The sequence below is a fragment of the Martes martes genome, assembly GCF_963455335.1.
Source record: "Martes martes genome assembly, chromosome: 1".
In the NCBI taxonomy this organism is placed as follows: Eukaryota; Metazoa; Chordata; class Mammalia; order Carnivora; family Mustelidae; genus Martes; species Martes martes.
This window is the reverse complement of record NC_137888.1, coordinates 67,988,164-68,011,846: the sequence shown is the minus strand read 5'-3', so window position 1 is coordinate 68,011,846 and position 23,683 is coordinate 67,988,164. Positions and strand designations below refer to the sequence as shown.

Below are 23,683 nucleotides of genomic sequence, written 5' to 3'. Positions count from 1 at the left end.
CGTTTATTTGACAAAGAGAGATCACAAGTAGGCAGAGAGGCAGGCAGAGAGAGAGAGGAGGAAGCAGGCTCCCCGCTGAGCAGAGAGCCCGATGCGGGACTCGATCCCAGGACCCTGAGATCATGACCTGAGCCGAAGGCAGAGGCTCAACCCACTGAGCCACCCAGGCGCCCCAGTAAATAAATCTTTTTAAAAACCAACAAAAACCCATCTAGCATAAAACGAGATAAACAGCTCTTGGGAGGTAGAGCTATTTTTTGCCTTCTGAGAGTATAAAGTAGATACCCCTGTCATAGTTCATACTATACTGAATTTTATTTTATCGTTCATAAATAAAAATCACAATAATAAATTTATTTGTGTGATTACTTTAATGACCATTTCCTTAGATAGTAAGCTCCATAAGGGTAGGGAACATATCTACTTTTGTTAACACTCTGTTCTCATTCTTTGGCTAATGCTAAAGCAGCCTATAAATATTTGTTTGTTTAAATGAATAGAGATTGTTTTGTTCGACTCCTTTGATTGACAAGAAACTCCATTCAGAATACTACAAGAATTTAGACATTGTTCATGTGTTCAACAATTATTGATACTTGCTAGGTTTAGTGGTTGGCACTGTAGATACCATAAAGAATAAAATCACATAGTCCCTATGCTCATGAAACTTATGGCTGGTAGATGAAAACTGGGCATTAATATCTTGTGTGAATTTTTTTTTTAAGATTTATTTATTTGAGAGAGAGCGAGAGAGAGCACATGCATGAGTGGGGGAAGGGGCAGAGGAAGAGAATATCCAAGCAGACTCCCGCTAAGCCTGGAGCCCAATGCAGGGCTCAGTCCCAGGAGCTGTGAGATCAGGACCTGAGCCAAATCCAAGAAGCCACTTAACTGAGCCACCGAGGTGCTCCATCTGGTGTGAATTTTTGATCAAATTATAATTATGATAATTAGTTTGAAGAAGTAGTGCTCTGAGACCATATAATAGAGGAGTTTGACTTAGCTAAGGAGGCATTTGCCTTAGTTAGAGAAAACTTACAAAGGAAAATGTTGATTAAACTGGTTATCTGAATTTGGGGTAGGAGTTAGGCAAAGGGTGAAAAGGGAGCATGTTTCAGGATGAGAAAAAGGTACATATGAAGTTCCTATGGCAAGTGGAAAAGTAGCATGTATAACATTAATGATAATGGCCAATGTGGCTGGAGTGTTGGAACCAAAAAGTAACCCTAATGAGGAAGATGAGGCAACAAAGGGAAAAAAAAATGAGGCAATCTGAGAGGTAGGAGAACAGCCAGGAAAGTAAATCATGCAAATTAAATTTGCAATTAAATCATGCAAAATCATCATGCAAATTAAAAAAAGAAAGAGCGTTTGAAGAATAAGGGAATAAGTCACGTCAAATGTTATGAAGAAGATTAATAAACGAGAGCTATTTTGATTGAGCAATGGGGCTGCAAGCCAGACTAGTATGGGTGGAAGAATGATTGAGAGTAACAGAAATGGAGACATAATAGGAGTAAACAACTTCAAAAACTTCAGTTGTGAAGTAAACCAAAAGCTCTTGACCCTTTGTTCTGTCCGTTCTTCCCATATGGATGGACTTGATCTTCTTGATGGCCGCAAAGAGCAGAGATAATCAAGGCAGCAGACTGCTGACGTTGATGGCAATGTGTGTTGGTTCACACAAAAGAATGATTTTTAGTGCCTGCCAGTTCAGGATCTCTGGTTAACCAAATAGGGTAGACGAGGCTGTGTGGATTCATAAGCACTTAGGTGTATTTATTCTGGTTACGATTTTCTTAGACTGCTTTTTTTTTTTTACCACCATTTTCCTCTCTCATATCACCTCACATTTTGTCCCCTCTTCCCACACCTCCCCAACACTTCTATAATCTGTCTTCTAAGGTGAAATTCATAAGGCCGGTGGTACTCTGCCCCTGAGGGTTTATCTTACTTACTTGTGATTTTGCACATTATATCAACATGAGCATCTCATGGCTCTAATGATTAATAGTAATGCTTGCGCAGACCATCCATAACTCTAAGACTTCTATAGCAAGAATGTAGAACCTATTACTTATTTCACTTATCTCCATATATCTTAATAACCAAGACTTGTTCTCCTAAGTTCAGTACATCCTTTTTTGTGTGAACATAACACATGAAATATTTCAAGGAGTACCAAGTTATGTGACTTTATTTTTAGAAACTCTCTAAGTACATATGACAATGTTGGTACCTTTTTGTTTTCCTGTGTAGCAGATTTCCTTTCTAATGAAAACTACCATTAAGACAGAGCTAAAGAGGAGCACCTGGGTGGCTTAGTGGGGTAAGCCTCTGCCTTTGGCTCAGGTTGCAGTCTCAGGGTCCTGGGATCGAGCCCCGTGTCGGGCTCTCTACTTGGCAGGAAGCCTGCTTCCACCCCACCCCCAACCCCCGCTTGCCTCTCTGCCTACTTGTGATATCTCTCTCTCTGTCAAATAAATAAATAAAATCTTAAAAAAAAAAAAAAGACATAGCTGGAGAAGGATATAGAATTGAATGGACTTGGTGTTTGGTTTATTCAGCGAGATAGGATCATGTGTAAAAACAAGAAGAGAGGTGCAATTTGAAAGAAAACAATGTATTTGAAGATGGAACAAGATAGATTCTTAAAGAGGAAAAAGGTAGCTCCTCTGTTTTAACAAGATGGTATACAAATACAGGTTGGTATGTGTGTTTGGCATGGAGCAGATGAGAAGCTCTCATCGGTTGCCTTTGTTTTCTTTGTAAAGTGAATGTTGAATTCACCTATTTAGAATGGAGGCAGGAAAAGAGAGATTGGTCTTAAATTTGAGTAAAGTAGAGAAGGTTTGAAAATAGTGCTTGGGAGAGCACCTGGCTGGCTCATTCAGAAGAACTTGTATACTCTTGATCTTGAGGTCATGAATTCGAGCCCCATATTGGGTGTAGAGATTACTTACATATATAAATAAACTTAAAAAAAAAAAAAGTCCTTGGGGATGGGGCGCCTGGGTGGCTCAGTGGGTTAAAGCCTCTGCCTTCAGCTCAGGTCATGATCTCAGGGTCCTGGGATCGAGCCTCACATCGGGCTCTCTGCTCAGCAAGGAACTTGCTTCCCTTCCTCTCTCTCTCTCTGCCTGCCTCTCTGCCTACTTGTGATCTCTGTCAAATAAATAAATAAAATCTTTAAAAAAAAAAAAAGTCCTTGGGGAAAATGGAAGAGTATCAGTTGATCAGAAGAACGTGGTTGAATTATAGGCAATATTGAGGGCCTTTTTGAAGTTTGAATGACATTAATTTATAATGTAACGATCTGCCCTATCTTTTGGTAGTAGAGCTCTGTTGATCAGTTACAGGCCTAGAAAAAGCAGAGATTTAACAAGCACTGGATTTTGCTAGATGGATATAATGAAAAGACAGAAAGGCAAGGAAGTTAAGGATATTGGCAGGAATGTTACTGAAAAAGTAGACAATGGAATCTAAGTGGAATAGTAGGAGAAGTAAAGAAAGTAGGTTAAGTTAATAGTTTCAGAGAAAGTAGAAGGATCAGTGGATTGGAGATCCCAAATTAAGCTAATCATAAAGTGGTTGAGGGTTGCCTTTGTGGCTCAGTGGGTTAAAGCCTCTGCCTTCGGCTCAGATCATGATTTCAGGGTCCTGGGATCGAGCCCGCATCAGGCTCTATGCTCAGCAGGGAGCCTGCTTCCCCCTCTCTCCCTGCCTGCCTCTCTGCCTACTTGTGATCTCTATCTGTCAAATAAAAAAAAAAAAAATCATAAAGTGGGTTGAACAAGCAAGTTAGCTAGAAAAATTTTTAGACAATAAGATGTTGGGATTAATGATTTTGGAGGTAAATCTATTATGGTTGATGTCATGACCCAAGTCATAGCTATAGAACTAGATGGCTAAGTGGAATGGAAGAGGTTATTGGTGGTAAGGAGATAGTGAAACTAAATTCCTGTGGTGTTAGGTAGGTTATATATGTAAACTCTGAGAGCATTCTGGATGATAGTGGGCATAAGGATAGAATGGAAAAGAGCAGAGTAGTTTACTATGAGGGATTTGAATGTCACAATAGGTTGTAAGGAGAACACCCTATCGTAGCCCACATATAGTATGAAAAGGCTACTCCTTGAGAGAGCTACACAGAGAACTGATGATACTTCAGTTAAACAGGTTGCTATTGAGGATATAATAGAGTGAAAAGGATTGGGAATTGGAGAAAGACAGAAGACTGAAAGAAAGACATAAGAAAGTACTTTTTGGGATGCTATGAAAAAGATGATGCATTTAGAAGATAATTTGGAGAAAAGTTCCAAAACCTTGTACCTCAAATAAGCAAGAGATGAATCAACCCAAAAAATGTGGTTACCAAATCATTGGTGATAAACACCAGTTTATTAATAAATTATTAAAATACATAATTATTTTTTAAGTACTAACTCACATTTTACATAAGAGAAAGTTAAAGTATGGTTTTGTTTATACTTTAGAAAAGAAGAGCTATGTCAGGTATTTTTAAAAATTTAATGCCCCACATCAGTTACCTTAACCCTTGGAATCTGCGTTAGAGAGACAAGCCCTAAAACATCTGGCTTTGAAAACCAGTGGGGCTTGTGACCAGGAGAAACAGAGCTGTAGGAAATGGAGATTGTGCTCTTAAAGAGCTCCCACATGGACTCAATTATCCCAGGACCCAGGTAGGGTAGAAGCTGAAGTTTGTAAACTGCCTAGACCATATGGGAAGGACATTGATTTGCTAACCTTAGGTAACTGTTGGAGGAACAGGGGCCTATTGGAATTCTTTCCAGGGACTGAGGCATTGATAGGTGCCATTTTTGCATTCTTTTTCTACCTTGCTAGTGCCAAAGTTGGCAGGTGCCATTTTTGTATAGTAAAATAACACTATACAGCCTATATAGTAAAATAACACTAATGTTGTATGCCCAAGTATACTTCAATTAAACAAGAAAGAAAGAATACAGACTAGAGGCACCTGGCTAGTCAATAGAATACACAACTCTAATCTCAAGGTCATGAGTTCAAGCCCCACATTAGGGGTAAGTTTACTTGAAAATAAATTTTAAATAAATAAATAAATACAGGTGTTTAAAAAGAGAGAGAGAGAGAATACTGACCACAACACTGACCCCAAAGCAATAAAAGGTAAAGTAAAAGCTAAAATAAATAGAGAGGGATGCTTGGGTGGCTCAGTCCATTAAGCCTCTGACTCCGTTTTGGCTCAGGTCGTGATCTCAGGGTCCTGGGATCTAGCCCCAGGTCAGGCTCTACACTCAGCCGGGAGGCTGCTTGAGGATTTCCATCTCCCTTTGCCCTTATCCCCTATACATGTGTGCATTTGCACATACTCTCACTCTCTCAAATAAATAAATTTTTCTTTTAAAAAGTAAATGGATAAAAGTCTTCCTCCCACTTGAAAATTTAAAGCTATTATTCTAAATTACTATTTTAGGTTTTTTTCTAATAGAAAGTTTCTATTGAAGTATACAGAGAAAAGAATATATACAATGCATAAATATTTTTCTTGATAAATTTTCACATGCATAACTAGAATACAAGTCAAGAAACAGAACCAACAGAGGGGCACCTGGGTGGCTCAGTCCTTAAGCATCTGCCTTCAGCTCAGACCTTGATCCCAGGGTCCTGGGATCAAGCCCTACATGGGGCTCCCCGGGAGCCTGCTTCTCCGTCTCCCACTCCCCCTGCTTGTGTTCCCTTTCTTGCTATGACTCTCTCTGTCAAATAAATACATAAAATCCTTAAAAAAAAAATTAGAACCAATAGAGAAGTTGTCATAATCCTACAAAGCCCGTTATGCCCTCTTCCAGCCATTACCATCTATTTCTCCTCTCCTCCAAATGTAACTATTTTGATTTATAACTCTAGAGATTAGTTTTTCCTATTTTGAACTTTGTAGGAATTGATTCATACAGAATGTATTCTTTTTGAACCTGACCTCTCCTGTTCAGTACTGTGATTCTAATATTCATATGTTGTTACATATAGTTTAGTTTGTTCATTTTCACTAATGATTACATTACATTGTATGAATATAGTACAATTTATCCATACTTTTGTGGATAGATAGTTGAGTTGTTTGGTGCTTTTAGTGAATATGTATGTATGCATTACTGTTAGGTACATAATTAAGAGTGGAATTATTACTTCATAGGATAATGCTTAAGCTCAGCTTGAATAGATACCACCAAAAAGATTTACAAAGTGGTTGTATCAATTTACATTCTTCTAGCAATTTATAAGAATTTCTTTTATCGCTACCTTCAGTACTTATTATTGTCTCTTCCATTTTAGCCATTGTAATATAGTGATATTTCATTTGGCTTAATTTGCATTTCCCTAATGACAGTAGAAGTTGAGCATCCTTTCATATTTGTTGGGCATTTGAATATGCTCCTTTGTGCAATGCCTGTTCATATATTTTGCCCTTTTTCTGAGTTGATTCCCTGTCTTATATTAATTTTGTTTTGTTTTTTAAGATTTATTTACGTATTTATTTTAGAGAGAGAGCAAGAGCATGAGCACAAGTGCAAACATGGGGGAGGGTCGGAGGGAGATGGAGAAGTAGACTGCTCGTGCTGAGCAGGAGGCTAACTCAGAGCTCAATCCCAGGACTCGGGGATTGTGACCTGAGCTGAAGGCAGGTGCTTAACCCACTGAGCCACCCAGGTGCCCCACAGTCTCTTATTTGTGATTTTCGTGTGATGTTATTCTCAATTTCAGAGAAAAGCCTTAAATGATTCATTATTAAATATAATGATTGCCATAGAGTGTTTTTATTTAATTGATATTCTTTATTAGATAAAGGAAATTTCCTTTTATTCCTAGTTGGTTGAAAGTTTTATCATTAATTAGTACTGATTTTGTCAGGTTTTTTCCTGCATCTGTCAAAATGACCATATGATTTTTCTTTTAATCTGGTGAATTACCTTGATTGAATTTCAAATATAAATCTATCTCTGAATTCCTGGAGTAAATCCTATTAGACTATGACATATTTTCCTTTTTATATGTAATTGGATTAGATTTGTTACATTTTGTTTAGGATTTTTGCTTTTATTTTTATGAGAAAGATTAGCAAATAATTTTCCTTTCTTAGGATATCCTTGTCATATTGGTAGCAAGATTACTGGCTAAATAACTTTTGAGTAAAATTAGTAGGTTTTCTCACTGGATTTTTAGAAAATGGTAGTAGAGTTCGCCTGGGTGGCTCAGTTAAGCGTCTGCCTTCGGCCTAGGTCATGATCCCAGGGTCCTGGGATTGAGTTCCACATCAGGCTCCTTGCTCACTAAGGAGACTGTTTCTCCCTCTGCTTGCCACTTCACCTGCTTGTGCTCTCTTTCTTTAACAAATAAATAAATCTTTAAAAAAAAAAAAAAGAAAGAAAGGAAAAAAAGGCAGAATGCTCCATTTCAAAAATTTGTTGGAAGACTTCTGTTTCTTTTTTTTAAGATGGTGTGGCTTATTTCAGACCAAGGCTACCATTGAGAACAACAACATATATATATCAGCTGCTATGAAAAAATATATATATGTGTGTGTTACATATAATAATGTCATTCATCTATATACTATATATATATCTATAGTATATATTATAATACATTTATTTATATAAAACACAAATACAAAAATTTAAATTATGATATAATGAGCTGAGCAGATGGTCTGAATAGTAATATAGGCATACTGAAAATTCAGTCAGTGAGGGATGACTGTGTAGCTCAGTTGAAAAAGAAGAAAATTCAGTCAGCTAGAAGATGAAGCTGAAGGATTCATTCCCTCAACACACAGTACAAGAGCATGAAGAGATGAAAAGAGTATAGTCAGAATTTCTAATATTTCTCAAATAGGAGTTCTAGAAAGAGAAAATGGAGAGGAGATAGGAAAATATCCCTTGGATGAAGAATAATTTTATCCTTAGATCAGAGGTCAGCAAATTTTTTCTGTAAAGGCCAGATATTAGATATCTTGGGCTTCGTAGACTTTACAGTGTTTGTCACAACTACTCAACTATGCTATTGTAACACAAAAGCCATCATAGACAGCAAATAAATTGATGCCTATGTTTCAGTAAAATTTTATTTACAAGAACTGGAGTCAGTCTAGATTTGTCTCATGACCGTAGTTTGCTGATCCATACTTGAGATTGAAAAGGCCCACTGGGGGCGCCTAGGTGGCTCAGTGGATTAAAGCCTCTGCCTTCGGCTCAGGTCATGATCCCAGGGTCCTGGGATCAAGCCCCACATCCGGCTCTCTGCTCAGCAGGGAGCCTGCTTCCTCCTGCCTCTCTGCCTGCTTGTGATCTCTGTCTGTCAAATAAATAAATAAAATCTTTAAAAAAAAAAAAAAAAAAGAAAGAAAGAAAGAAAAGGTCCACTGAATGCCCCTGTTAACCTCTTTCTTTCTGGATTCACCTATTCTGTATGTTTTACAGAAATGGAATCCTATACAATATGTGGCCTTTTGTGTCTAACTTCTTACATTTAACATATTTTTAGGTTCATATACATTGTAACATATATCAGTACTTCTTTCTTTCGATGGCCAAATATTTTATTTTATGGATATACTGCCTTTTGTTTATCCATTCATCTATTGGAGGACTTTTGGGTTCTTTCTGCCTTTTGCTATTGTGAGTAGTGCTGCTATGCACATTCATTTATAAATACTTGTTTGAGTACCTTTCCAGTTTTTTGTGTATACACCTAGAAGTGGAATTGCTACTTTTTGAAGAATTGCTAAATGGTTTTTCACATGAGTGTACCATTTTTGCATTCCCACCAGCAATGTACAAGTGTTTCAATTTCTCCACATCTTTTCTAACACTTGATATTTTCACTTTTTTTTGTTATCCCCATCCTAGTGATTATGACACACAAGAATTTCTTATAGCTCTTAAACAAGTTCTCATTTAATCACACAGACATTGGGAGAGGTATCCATAGAGTGAAAAACTAGTGAAAAAAAACCTTAAGTTAGGTACTCAGAACTGCTAGCATATTTATTTAAATTTTATTTAAACATTTGATTATGAGTTGGTAGTTTGATTATCATCCTAGAATATATACATACTCAACATACTCATACATATCTACGTTTCTTTTTTATTCTTTCTTTTAGCTACCTAAGAAGAAAAGGAATAATAATAAATGAAACATCCGCAGTTGTATATGCTCAGTTACTCACAGGTCGTAAATATCAAATAAATCAAAATGGTGAAGTCCGTCTAGAGAAACAATGGTCAAAACAAGTTCTTCCTTTTGTTTACCAAACTATTGTAAAGGTAAGTCTCCATCAAATCTCAATTGTATCTAAATGTGCACTACTCCCACTGTATAAAGAAAAAACTATATCATATTTAATATTTATTTATTTATAAATAGAAAACTAATGCAGCAATGCATTATGGAGATTATGATTTAATATTATTTTAAAAAACTGTATTTATGTATAATTGACATATTATATTGATTTCAAAGTGTACAAAATGATTCAGTATTTGTATACACTGCCAAATGATAACCAATATAAGTCTAGTCACCATCTGTCACCATACAAAGTTACAGAATTTTTTCTTATGATGAGAACTTTTAAGATTTGCTGTTTTACAGCTTTCAAATACACAATACGTTATTACTGACTAAAGTCACCATGCTATACGTTACATCCCCATGATTTATTTATTGTATAACTAATACCCCTTAAGTATTACTATAGCTAGTGCTAGTATAACTAGTACCCCTTAAGCCCCTTCACGCATTTTATCTATCTCCCCAAACCCCTTCCGTCTGGCAGCCACCAGTCATTTCTCTGTATCTGTTAGTTGTGTTGTGTTTTATTTGTTTGTTTTGTTTTTTAAATTCCATATTAACTGAAGTCATGTATTTGTCTTTCTCTGTCTTACTTCACTTAGCATAATACCCTCGTGTCCATCCATGTTGTTGCAAATGGCAAGATCTTCACTAATTTTTATGACTGAGTAATAACCGTGTGTGTGTGTGTGTGTGTGTGTGTGTGTGTCTGTGTAGAGGGAGAGAGAGAGACCCCATATATACATGGGGGTAGGGTGTGCCTGCCAGCTTTAGCAGAGCACACTTGCCCAATGCTAGCAAAGTAAAGGAAGAACACAAAAAATGGCACCTGCCAGCACTTCTGTGTCCAGAGAAAGTCCCAACAGTCCCCTGTCCCCCTGACAGAAACTTTACAATTAGCAAATTAAAGTTCTCCCCATATGGTCTAGGCACTTTCAAACCACTGCTTTTACCCTGGATCTCAGGGCTAGTAAGTCTGCACACAAGCCCTTTAAAAGCAGAATCTCCATTCCCTGCAGCCTTTTGGGTCTCCTAGACATAAGCTCCATTCGTTTTCAAAGCCAGATACTTTGGCAGCCTGTCTCTCCAGTGCAGTTTCCAAGGGTTGGGGTACCTGATACAGAACACAAACCCCTTGCTCCTCAAGAAGGAGATCTCTCCTGATTGTGGGTCTTCACATCAGGGGTGGGGTTTTTGGCAATAGTATGTCTGCTTCTCCTACCCAAGTCAATCTGTAACTTTTAATCTTTTGTTATGGAGTTGCTGTTCAACTAGTTTTCAGGTCTTTTTAAGAGGGAACTAACTGTTCCATATGTAGCTGAAGATTTGGTATGTCTGTGGGAGGAGAGGCATTCAGGATCTTCCTGTGCTGCCATCTTGAACCGTCTTGAACCACCACAAAAACTGTAGTCTTTGAAAGGGTTGTTATATGCTCACTCTGTGTATGATTAGGAAACTTGTCTTTTTTATTTATTTATTTTTTAAACTTAATCTCTAATGAAAAAGCCTAACATTAGCTTAACAGCCTGCAGTTTTAGATTTTTATTCTCCAAAAAATGTTTGCCTGAAATAAATTAGTAAATAAATAAATAAAAGTGTTTGCTTTTGTATTGGTAATTTTGGGTGTGATAACAAAACAAACAAAAAAATTTTTTTAAGATTTATTTATTTATTTATTAGACAGAGAAAGACACAGTGAGAGAGGGAACACAAGTGGGAAGACTGGGAGAAGGAGAAGCAGGCTTCCTGCCAAGCAGGGAGCCGGATGTGGGACGCGATCCCAGGACCCTGGGATCATGACCTGAGCTGAAGGCAGTTGCTTAACAACTGAGCCACCCAGGCGCCCGAGACTAATTTTTTTTTAAAGCATGTACTGATCCTGTAATTTTGAGAAACAGTATAGTGTAGTGATTAAGAGCACAGACTGCCTGAGTTGACTTTTTAGCTGTATGATCTTGGGCAACATTTCACCCCCTTTTGGTGCCTTAGTTTCCCCATGTGTAAAGTGAGGCTAATAATGATCTGTGCTATACAGGGTTGTCTTGAGGATGAAACGAACTAATGTATGAAATACCTAGAAGAATGGCATATCAAGTCAATACATTTTAGCTGCCAGTATTGTTAGGTAGAAAATCTTTACATTTTGCATTTGCAGACAGCATGGTAATAACCCCATAGGAATAAAAATTTGATGTCCAATCCATAGGACTTTTGACTGTGATAATTTACTTTTGTATTTCATTCTATATAGGACATCCGAGCTTTTGACTCCCGTTTCTCCAATATCAAAACATTGGATGACTTGTTTCCTCCTAGAAGTACAGTCTTTATGCTGGGAACCCCCTATTATGGCTGCACTGGAGAAGTTAGTTCCTGTTATTGTTACTAATTAAATTTCTTTCTAGTTCTAAGTGATGGTTATTTAACTTCTCTTCATTTAGGTATAAAATAAAATGTAATACTAAAGGGGAAAAATTCATTTGTCTAACTTATGAACACAGTATTTGACTATATATCTTGAGCAGGTTGGGGTTCAGAGGCAGAGGAGAAAGAATTCAAATCTTAATCTCTGATTTAGCAGGTTTATTCATTATGGTAGTGGATGAAACAATTATGAAACTATTTTAGTTGTATTATTGGGTTGATGAACTTGTAAATGTGTTGATGTTTGAGGAACTCCAGTTCTCACATGGAAAAAGATACATGTAAATATGAAATGGAAGAATGCAAAGAAGAATCTGTGGGGACAGATTAATGTATTAATGTGAACTTATGATTTTATTAATGTGAATTTATGATTTTAAAAATACATACATGTATTTACACATATGTATATGGGCACATGTATATGGATATATATGTATATTTATATGTGTGTGAATGCATATATGCCTGTACATACATGTATTTTCTAGGTGTATTTGCTCAAAAGGATAAGAAACAAAGATAATCTATTAACAATGAATACACATAATCTCCAGGTTTGACCTCTAATAATATACCCCACTGAAAGCTTTTCAGAGAAATGGCCCATTACTGGGCTGGGCAGGGTAGGTACAAGATAAGCTTTTTACTTTACATTTTCTAGAACCACTTGTTGGGCCAGAAAATAAGGAAGTGCTCAAAAGAGTGATGGGACCATATCACATAAACACAGAAACCAGGTCAAAGGAGCTCCTACCAAACTGCCCAAATCTGGGACAGTTTGAGTACCAAAATAATAAAGTACACTAGTGGATTATAAACCATTGGGCCGGGGGGGGGATAGGAATTAATGATTCCACAGTGATAATAAGTAAGTAAATAGGGAACAGAAGGGCCCTTGCTTGTAGTATCATGTCAAAGGTAAATGGAGAGAGTCCTAGAGTTGGAAAACCATTTTATAAGCATTACAGTAAAGATTGAATCAAGTAATAATCTCCATTGGAAACTAAATCTAGGGGGAATTTTTTTATCTGAGTAGGATATTTTCATGGCCTTAGAAAGTGTCTTCCCACAGACCATTAATTAGTTGTAAGAGAAAAAAAAAAACCTAATTGGACAGTGAAGAAATTGAGCAATATCATGTACCTGCATATGTGATACTAAGGTATTAGGAAGGACACATCACCCATGCACTATTCTAGCTGAGAATATATGAGCTTAACTTAATCATAAGGAAGCATCAGACAAATCCAAAATGAGGCACTTTTGTTTTTAAAGCCAGGATGAAGAGGGAAGAATGACCTTATTCTTCAAAAATGTCAATGTTATAAAAGACAAAGACTTTGGATGTAGTCTAGATTTAAGTTGGCTAGGGGGTACGGTAACTAAATATAATGTCTGATCCTAGCCTGAATTCTGTAGTAGAGGGAGAAAAGGGTTTTCTTTATTATAATATAGGAAAAATTTTGGGCCAACCATGACAAAATTGGAATATGGACAGTTGATTGAACTATTTTATCAATGTAAATGAGTGTATTTAGTAACTGTACTGTGGTTATGTAATAAAATATCCTTCTTCTTAGGAAATGTGCACCAAAATATTAAAGGGTATAAGGGACATGATATATGTAATATACCCTCAAAAAGTTAAAAAAAAATTATGTGTATATAAATACATAGAGTACAAATGTTAAAACAGATTGAGTAAAATGTTAATATCTGGGTAAATGTTTTATAAGTGATCTTTGACCTGTTTTTATGTTTGCAACTTTTTGATAATTTAAAGTTATTTGCAAATAAAAAGTTAATTTAAAGGAAAAAAACTGGCTAAAAGGTATTAAAGCAATGTATATTGGCTCAAATTTATAATATAATCACATTTACTTATGAATTCTAAGAGAATCTCCAGTATCCAACTTTACTGTCTTGCTGTATTTCAGAAATAAACATTGCTCAAATAAGTAGAAAAGTAAATAAAATGTGGTGAAAGAAACTAAAACATTCTGTGATTTTCTTTTTCCCTCCAAGGTTCAGGATTCAGGGGATGTGATTAAAGAAGGTAGGATTCGTGTGGTTTTCAGCATTCCATGTGAACCCAATCTTGATGCTTTAATACAGAACCAGCATGTGAGTACCATATTCCATATTGCTTAATTTAGAACTGATAAACTTTTAAAAGTTTTAGAAGCATATTTTTACCACCTCCTCTCGATATATTATAAATATTTTATTTAATACTGATTAAATTTTCTCACAGTTATGTCTAGTACTTAAAAATGAGTGTGGGGAATCTGTTTTCAAACTTCATGCAAATGTTCAGGGGGGTAAAAAATCACTGAAATCTCATTATTAATCTGTAACAGTTTTTATGGGTTATCATGTTCAAGCTTAAGAAGGGGCACGTGTCTTAGCCTACCCTCTGGGAATAGGCTTAGATTTTTTAAAATAAACTTTTCATAATCAAAGCCTACATTTTTAGTTACAAGTAGTGGCCTTTCTGCAATGGAAGCTAAAGATGAACAATCACTAGAAAAAAATGGGAAACTGCATATAAATTCACAGCATCCTTTTTTAGGACCTTTTTCTCCAAGATGTTCACTGGCCTCCTTTTATTTTTCCCTATTACAATAGGAGGAGGATTCTGATATCTGTTATATATTCTTATTGATTGATTAGATAATTACTTCAGCTGAAATTAATTCACAATCAGCCAGCTATTGATACTTACACTTTTATTTCTCTAATAGTAAATTCTAAAGCTTTATATCCTGTAAATGAACTCAGGGCATTGAACATCAGCATATACTTGAAGAAACTTCACGGAAGGCAGAAAAGTCTCTAAATTCTTACCATCAGGTGTTGTCTTTTGGAGAAAGGATTCAGAAAGCACAGTCAGGAAACCAGGAGAGTGTCCTGCTTGATAAAGATGCTGGAGCTTTCTGTTCTGGGAGTCAGTGGAGGGAAGAAATTATTTATGTTCCTTTATCCCTAGCTGTTTCTAGATCTGAATGAGCCTGCCCACCTCTAAAGTACAGTGTTGCTAGGCATGCCTTCTCCTCTGTGCTTTTTCTCTTTATATACCTTCTTAACTTTTACTCATCTTCTTTCTCTACCCCAATGTTCTCTGCTTTTTACTTTACATTTTCTAGAATATTTGTGATGATCTTCATCAGTTTTAATTATATCATAATAAAGTATTTCTCAAAAAGAATACCATTGGTATTTTGGATAGGACAATTCTGTATAAAATAGGACTGTCCAGTATATGATAGCATAGTTGGCATCTTTGTCCCCTGGAGACTAAGAGGTAGTGGCCCATGCCAATAACTGAATGATGTGGCCCTATACATTTTCAGATGCTTATTAGAAAAATAAGTAATACTACCTATGATAGAGAACTACTACCTTAAGTCCTCCTATCTATTCTGGAAAGTGTATTTGAATTGTCTGTATTATTTCTAATCCTAATAATGCTCTTGATGGAAAAACTATATTGCATTCTTTACCCAGGATATTAACATATTTTAATAATGAATTTATAGGGGCACCTGGGTGGCTCAGTGGGTTAAAGCCTCTGCCTTCGGTTCAGGTCATGATCCCAGGGTCCTGGGATCAAGCCCCACATCGGGCTCTCTGCTCAGCAGGGGACCTGCTTCCTCCTCTCTCTCTCTCTGCCTACTTGTGATCTCTGCCTGTCAAATACATAAATAAAGTCTTTTTTAAAAAAATGAATTTATATATTCCATGCACCAAAAAAAATTTTATCCATTTGGGGGTTATTGTAGACATAAAATATGCATATAATTCATAAGTGTTTATTATATTTATACACATTCATATGAATATAGTATATGAAATCCATATAAAATAAGTATATGTTATTATTATGTATATTATGTCAAGATTATATGGTAGCTTACCTTTTTTGGTACTAGAATTGTAATTTGCTTCCTGATTAAAAATTATATGATCTGATACCTTTTTTTAATCTTTAGTTTCTTCCCTTAAGTACATAAATTTAGGTTTTATTTCTTTGACTGTATTAACTATAAGCCTATATATACTTCTTACTTTCATATCATAGTAACTAGAATGAAGAACATTTTTAATTTTGCTCAGTAGCAACTGTTTTGATGACATACTCATGTTTTAGTTTAATGTTAATAATCATCAAGGCCTCATTATGTCCCTAGTGCTTTACTAGTCCCTACTTGGAATATGAAAATTAATGTTTAAAAAATAGCTCTTGTCTGCAGAGTTTGCCATTTAGATTTACAGTAGACTTTATTTCTTGAGACAGTTTCACAAATTGTATATTTCCTCCCCCTTTCATCCATCCTTGGGAATTCTGTCCTTTAAGGAGAGAGAGGAGCAGAAAAATTCTGCCTACAGATCCTTTCAAAAAAATAAAAAGGGAAATGGATCACTTACTTTTGAGAATCCTTATATTGCCACATTCCAATGGTTAGTGATGTCTTGATTATCTCCAGATTTTAAAGGTAAAGAAATAATATTTGATGCTTTGTGTTTCCATAATTGACCTTTTTGTTTTTATATTTGAAGAAATATTCTATAAAGTACAACCCAGGATATGTGTTGGCCAGTCGCCTTGGAGTGAGTGGATACCTTGTTTCAAGGTTTACAGGAAGTATTTTTATTGGAAGAGGATCTAGGAGAAAGTAAGTTTATGTTAGAGAAATTTACTTAAAGTGGCAGAAAAAATTAAATGATAAAGATAAACTGGTTAATACTTTAGTATTTATTTTCTTTTATTAATTGCTCTGAATTTTCTTTAAAAATTATGCATAAATTCCTCTGATGGTGATCTTTCATCTAAATGGCACATGTTTTAGGTGTTTGGAAAGACAGTTCTTATTTTTAGCAGCTAACAAATTGAACCTTGAAAAAAGGTATCAGAAGGTGTGTGTGAATCTCAACAATATATTTCCCTGCATTTTCTTACCTCATTCTCTTCTCTAGTTATATAATCTATTTATATGATTTGTTAACTTGGGTTTTAAAACCTTTCCTCTAGTCTTTCAATAACTGCTACTTTGGAAATAACCATGAAAACTATAGAAGAACAATCAAAACTAAGTTTTTCTAAGAATTGAAAGCAAAACTTTGTATTCTTTGAACAAAATTTTAAAACGTGTGTGTGTGTGTGTGTGTGTGTAATTTAAATTCAGCCCTCATGGAGACCATAAAGCAAATGTGGGTTTGAATCTCAAATTCAACAAAAAAAATGAGGAGGTACCTGGCTATACTAAGAAAGTTGGAAGTGAGTGGATGTATTCATCTGCAGCAGAACAACTTCTTGCAGAGTACTTAGAGAGGTAAGTGCCTAATAAGATCCTACTAAGCATCCAAAAATGTGGGAATGCAGTAACTATTTTACTTTGCTGATACCAATTTTAGACAAAAAAATGTTTCCTTTGGTAAAATGTGATGTATTACGTATAAACTTAATTTTGTATCATGGAGCATCATAGCTATTCGCAAAAAGAAAATAGAAAAATACTGTATATTATTTAAAATGAAAAAGGATGATGAGAATTGGCCTCCTTTTATTTTATTTGTTTTTAATTTTTTAAAAGTTTTTGTTTTGTTTTGTTTTGTTTGTTTTAAGTAATCTCTATACCTAACGTGGGTCTCAAACCTACAACCCTGAGATCCAGAGTTGCGCTCTCCACCAACTAAGACACCCAGGTGCCCTTCGGCCTCCTTTTACTGAAAATTTTCCTTAACTCACTATCATAAATTATTCAGTACTTTGCATGTCTGTGTTAGTAGTAAGAGAATTGGTATGGATAAACAAAGCAACTCTTCACACAGTGGATTTTCTGAGTCTTAAAACTCCAACCAGATAATAGATTACTGTCCTAAAATTATTGAATCTTATGCTGAAATGGTCTAAGAAATCAATAAATCTCAGCTCCTCATTTAAAAACGAGAAAACTGTGTACTAAGATTAACTGAGTTACTCAGTGACAAAGATTTATAGGGAAACGTTTACTTCTCATTCATAATCGAATGTTCATTCCTTTGTTCTACTGGTTTCTAACCCTGTATTTGAGGATCCTCTTAGTTTACTAGGGCTGCCATAACAAAGTAGCACAAACTGGATGGCTTAAAACAACAGAAATTCATTGTCTCACAATTCTGGAGACTAGAAGTTCAAAACGAAGGTGTTTGATAAGACCATGGTTCCTCTGAAGATGGTAGGAAAGGAACCATTCCATGTCTCTTTGCTAGCTTCTTTTAGCCTCACACATTTGTTCTTAACTCCAGGCCTCCATCTTCACATATGTTGTCCCTGTATGTCTTCACATCATCTTTTCCTCTGTTAATGCCTGTTTTGGTGTCCCAAATTTCCTCTTTTCATAAAGACACAGCCATGTTAGATTAGGGCCCACCCTAAAGGCCTCATTTTTATTTTATTATCTCAATAAAAACCTTACTTTCAAATAAAGTCACATTCTGAAGGTAGTAGGAGTGGGACTTCAATCTGTCTTTTTGGGGAAGGAACATGGTTCAATGCTGTGTTACCATCTGAAAATTTATTTCTTCACTTCCATATTTATTTTTTTTCACTTCCATATTTCTTTAAAATGTTGTATTTACCCTACTTTTTCATGATTTTTCAACTTGACATATGCATTGATTTCATACCATGAAAGATTAAGCTTTAGCTCTCTTCTACTACCTTCCCTTTCTATTTCCTCACCTTCCTGCACACACGTGTGTGTGTATTACCCCTTTCATTATAGTTGTATTAAATCTGTATTTAAGGTTTATTTGATTGAGATAATGTTAATGGTCACAGGTGGACCTTGTAGATTAATATGGTTGCATGTCCTTTCTGGTACACATTTTTGTTTTCCCTGTCTTTTTTGATCATTTGCTTATTGTCTATATTCACATAACTAATTCAACCCTAAACTCTCTGACATAGCTGGAAGACTTTGTATGGTCAAACAGATCAGGAGATCTCTCAGTTCCGTTTTTTCGTATAGACTTCCTCCTTGAAACCTTCTATCTTCCTTCTTCAATGTAAACTAATTATTTTCTATAGCTATCACACAGCTGTCATTCTAGGGTTTCTCTCTACTGTCATCCTATGAATTCCCTTCACCATTCTGCCTTACAGGATTCCTTTATTTCCTGGCTTTCATACCTTTTTCTGTTTTATGTCTCCAGTTTGATGGAGCACTTACTCCAGTAGTTTCCTAAGAGAGCTTGTGTGTCTGGAAATGTCTTTATTCTTCCCTGACTAGACTTGATTGATAGCTGGCCTGGGTGTAAAATCCTAGATTAGAGTAGTTTTTCCTCAGAATTTGAAAAGTACTACTCTGTTCTCTTTTTGTTCCCTTTACTGATAAGAAGTCCTATGCCATTGTGATTCTGAATCTTTGTGTGTGATTTGTTTTCATTTTCTGAAATCTTCTCAGAATCTTCCCTTTACCAGTGCTGTTTTAATAATGTGATGACGTGTGCCTTGGTATGAGAATTCTTTCCTTTGGCTGTTGAGTCATTTCACACTTAAAACTGATGCCCTTCCATTATGAGAAAATTCCTTTTATTATTTCTTTGGTAATTTCTTCCTCTCTTTTTTTCTGTTCTTTCTGAAACTTCTGTTAGATGATAGACCTCTGGATTAATCCTCTTAATTTTCTTATCTCTTCTCACCCATTTTTTATATTGTTATACTTCTATTCTACTCTGTGGGAGATTTCTTCAACTTTATCTCATATCATTTTTATTTTTATTTGATTTAATCATTTTTAATTTCTCAAAGTGTGTCCTTATCCTCTGACATTCCTTTTCTATAGTGTCTTTTTCTCTGAAGATGGTAGTTCTCATTTTTCTTCTATTCTCTATATTTTCTATTTTCTCCAAATTGCTCTTTTTTTTTTCTGTTTGATTTGATCGCACCTTTCATATTAAAGATTTTTTTTTTTTACTTGTCTGGTGCTTCTTTGGTGTCTAATCATATTTAAGAATGAGGCACTAAAAAGCAGATTGGAAATTTAGTATGCTTTGGTGGGGCTTGTCAGGTGGGACTTTGCTATTTTTACAAAGGACCTCCAAATATCACTACTTATATGTGTATATTTTCTCTCAGGCTGGCTCCTCCAGCCTTTTCTTGGAGAACAGATGTGAGGAACAAAACTGACTTCCAGTGTTTTGGTTATTAACTGGGAAAAAGGGATCTTATTATGTAATGGATACTATGAAATGCCCTCCAAACGTCCCTTTAAAGGACTTATTTCTATGGCAGCTAGAATGCTGTTGTCAGACAGCCCTCAGCTATGAGCTCTCTTCAGGAATTGCCTTACAGATCAGAACTGCCTCACCTAAAGTTATGTCCCCTTCCCACGACAGCCACAGATCCAACACCTGATCTACAAGGAGGTGTGAAAGACCCAGCCGACCTGATTGCCCTAGTTCAGGATAATTCTGAAGGACCATCCTATTTTGAGATCTCTGTAGAACTGACCAAGGAGTTCATTAACAGTGGATCACAGCCCAGCTTTTCCCTCTGCCCAGTTCTGTTTCCTTCCCTATTTCCTTCCCTTCTACATGTGTTGATTCTACAAGAGCCCTCTGATAAACTTTCTTCTTGCTTATTTTCATCTCAAGAGTGTGCTTCCTAAAGAAGTTACACTTCCTAGCCTGCTTTCTAGCAACACGTTATGTAGTAGTTACACTTTCATCGATTCCCTATCATCTCTTTATGTCCTACCCACACATCTCCCTCTGCCTTGTATTCCTAAAGCTAGAGCATCCCCTATTCAACCTCTCCAAAAGATAAACTACAGACAGGTCTTGTGCTGGGGTGAAGGTAAGTAAGGACATGATCATCCAACTGCTGTTATACAAAATTTTCAACTAAAAGCCTAGTAAACTTCACCCTGCCCATACTACAGCATTAAAATGTCCTGGAGCCCTAATTCCAGAGCTTTTGCAGACTTGCACAGTTTAAATCATCTTGCTTGTTGTTGACTTCCCACCTTGGTTGCTTAGGGTGTAGCTTTTTCCTGTCTTTCAAACCAGTCAATACTTACCCATACAGTTTCCAGTTTCTAAAATTTTGTTAACAATTCATATATGCTCTCAGACTTAACGTTTCTCTTTTCATGCCTTTCTGGGTCTATGCCCTATTTTATATTTTACTCTTTTTTTAGTAGGTTGGGAAGTGAGCAAATATTAAGCATATACATTCAATCTGCTATGTGTATTTAAAAGTCCTGCACTATTTAGGAAGCAATGGAGTTTTTAGGCATATCAGAAGAATCTTTTAGGTTAGTTTAGTTACTAAATCTTGATTAAAGTTTACTTGATTGAGATAATGTAAATGGTCACAGGTGGACCTTGTAGATTATTATGGTTGCATTGCCTTTCTTACATAGCTTTGTTGTGAAAATTAGAAAATGAATGTGTAGATATTATTTTTGTCCATTTATCACCTATTGTGATCTGAGAGCAGTTAGAGTCAGTAATAAAAATTTATAAGTAATTGAAGTTTATTACAGTTTATGAATTGAATCATTTCCCCCTTAGCTACTGAGAGTTTTTTGAGGGCCCTGTGAATACTTTCAAATCATTAGGCTCTATCCCTTATTAATACTCTGTGTGTAATAATCAGTCCTCAATACGTTTTGTATGTCCCCTTGGAATCCAAAATTATTTGATAGGAAGTTTATGTGAAGTTAGCCGTATATATTTTCTAAGCAGTATTTTTGTTTGTTTGTCTAGGGCTCCAGAACTATTTAGTTATATAGCCAAAAACAGCCAGGAGGATGTATTCTATGAAGATGACATTTGGCCTGGAGAAAATGAGAATGGGTAAGCAAAATTTGTGGTATTTATTGGCTCATAGTTCAGCTTAGTAGTTCTAGTGAAGGGTACAGTAGCTAGTTTATCAAGAATTTATACTAATTTTGTGGGGAGGGTTTTATATATTTGCTTTAAGATCATCATATAATTTATTTCACTTATATCAGTAAAGTACTTTTAAACTAATTTTGTGGGTTTTTTTAATTACTGAGAGATTTATAATTAGTCCCAATTAAGTTTAGTGATTAATTATTAATTATGTATTTGATAGCTTTTATAATTCACAACCCTCAGAAATTTATTAGACCTTTTGTATTAACCCTCAGAAAGTTTTAATTATTGTGAAAAATTATCGTTTTTAATGTAGTGCTGAGAAAGTTCAAGAAATTATTACTTGGCTAAAGGGACATCCTGTCAGTACTTTGTCTCGTTCTTCTTGTGATTTACAAATTCTGGATGCAGCTATTGTTGAGAAAATTGAGGAAGAAGTCGAAAAGTGCAAGGTACTAATTTTCAATAACCAAGATGACTGATGAGATTTTGAAGTTAAATGGATTGTATATCATTTGACAGATTATTTTTGTTTCAACCAAATAAAATGTGAACTCAGTGATTCTAATTTATGTCAGGTAATCTTATAGTTTAAAAATATGTTCCAGCCACTTCCAGTGGCCATTAATAAGTTTATATGAATTTTTAAAAATGCACTTTAATATATAAAAGCTATGGCATTTAAATTTTATGTTCTAATGGTGTTTCTTTAATTTTAGGAATCAGTATTCTGTAATTCTAGCCAAAATACAAAATTTGTGATTAAGAAATAAAGTTCATCCCCTCTTCCTTCCTATTCTAAGTTCTTTAAAGACATAGTTCTTTTTATAGAACATAAACATTGTGTTTAATTCACTTTTACAGAATCACTTCTAAAATGTACTTTCCTACCCACAAACATATTCAGTATTTTTGAAATCCTGTTTAATCTTTCCTCTTTTTTTATGTCTTGAGTTTTTTGGGTTTTTTTTTAAAGATTTTACTTACTTACAACAGAGAGAGATAGCAAGAAGAGGCAACACAAGCACAGGGGACCTGGAGAGGGAGAAGCAGGCTCCCTGCTGAGCAGAGAGATGAATGTAGGGCTGGATCCCAGGATGCTGGGATTATGACTTGAGCTGAAGGCAGAGGCTTAACAACTAAGCCATCCATGGCGCCCTTATGTCTTGATTTTAAAAACCCATAATCTTCTGTGTAGACTTAACTATTTTACTTATTTTGATCTCTGTCTTGATGTAATGGAAAATGGATTGATTATATTCCTTTTTCTAACTTTTAATTTTATTTTCCACACATTTGCCTTTTTTTTTAAATGATGTTGCTTTGCTAACACAGCAGTCTAACAGCAAACTACATTAAGAAATGGGCTCTGAAGCCATTTTCCCCATTTCTCTTTCAATACTTTTAACATTAGGCCAATACTTGAGATATTTATTTTCCATGCCTCTATTGTCTCATTAATAAAATGAGAGTCAAATAGTACTACTTCACAGGGTCATCAAAAGGATTAACTAAGTTAAATCATGTAAACTCCTTCTAATAATGTCTGTTTTTAATGCCTAACAATGCTTGGCTATTATTTTAATTCTCTTATCACATATTCAAGAGCTGTGAAGACAGTCTGGAAAATTACTACTAGATGATTCTTGTTCTCTTTAGGAAAAAACTCCTAGAGCCAAGAGTTTGATTTTTTGATAGGTCACTGATACTCAGATAATGATAGAAACCTGCATTTCATTTTTTAACCTGCATTTCTTTTTGTCTTTCAATCTAGACTAAAATCCTTTTGTACAGCATTGTTTTTGAAATGAGTCTCTCACTTAATAAAGGTTTATTACTCTAAGCCCCCAAATTTTATTTGAGATTCTCCATTTCCAACAAGCTCCCAGATCACATTTTGAATAGCCAGACCCCAGAACTTTTTATTTTGTATATGTGGGTTAAGGCTTATTGTGAAAATTCCTAAGTTTATTAATTTGCTTAGTGAATCAGGCTTGATTGCCATGTCCTC

General features: G+C 35.4%; 1 protein-coding gene across 2 annotated transcripts in view; it reads left to right on the top strand.

The window, feature by feature from the left end:
• XRN1 (5'-3' exoribonuclease 1) overlaps nucleotides 1–23,683 on the top strand; it is a 104,068-nt gene that overhangs the window by 45,446 nt on the left and 34,939 nt on the right. For both annotated transcript variants that reach the window (XM_080822544.1, XM_080822543.1), the window contains exons 21-27: nucleotides 9,167–9,329; nucleotides 11,609–11,722; nucleotides 13,810–13,908; nucleotides 16,345–16,460; nucleotides 16,971–17,117; nucleotides 21,541–21,630; nucleotides 21,989–22,124. In XM_080822544.1, coding sequence (XP_080678670.1) covers nucleotides 9,167–9,329; nucleotides 11,609–11,722; nucleotides 13,810–13,908; nucleotides 16,345–16,460; nucleotides 16,971–17,117; nucleotides 21,541–21,630; nucleotides 21,989–22,124 — 865 coding nt within the window. The remainder of the gene's footprint in view (nucleotides 1–9,166; nucleotides 9,330–11,608; nucleotides 11,723–13,809; nucleotides 13,909–16,344; nucleotides 16,461–16,970; nucleotides 17,118–21,540; nucleotides 21,631–21,988; nucleotides 22,125–23,683) is intronic.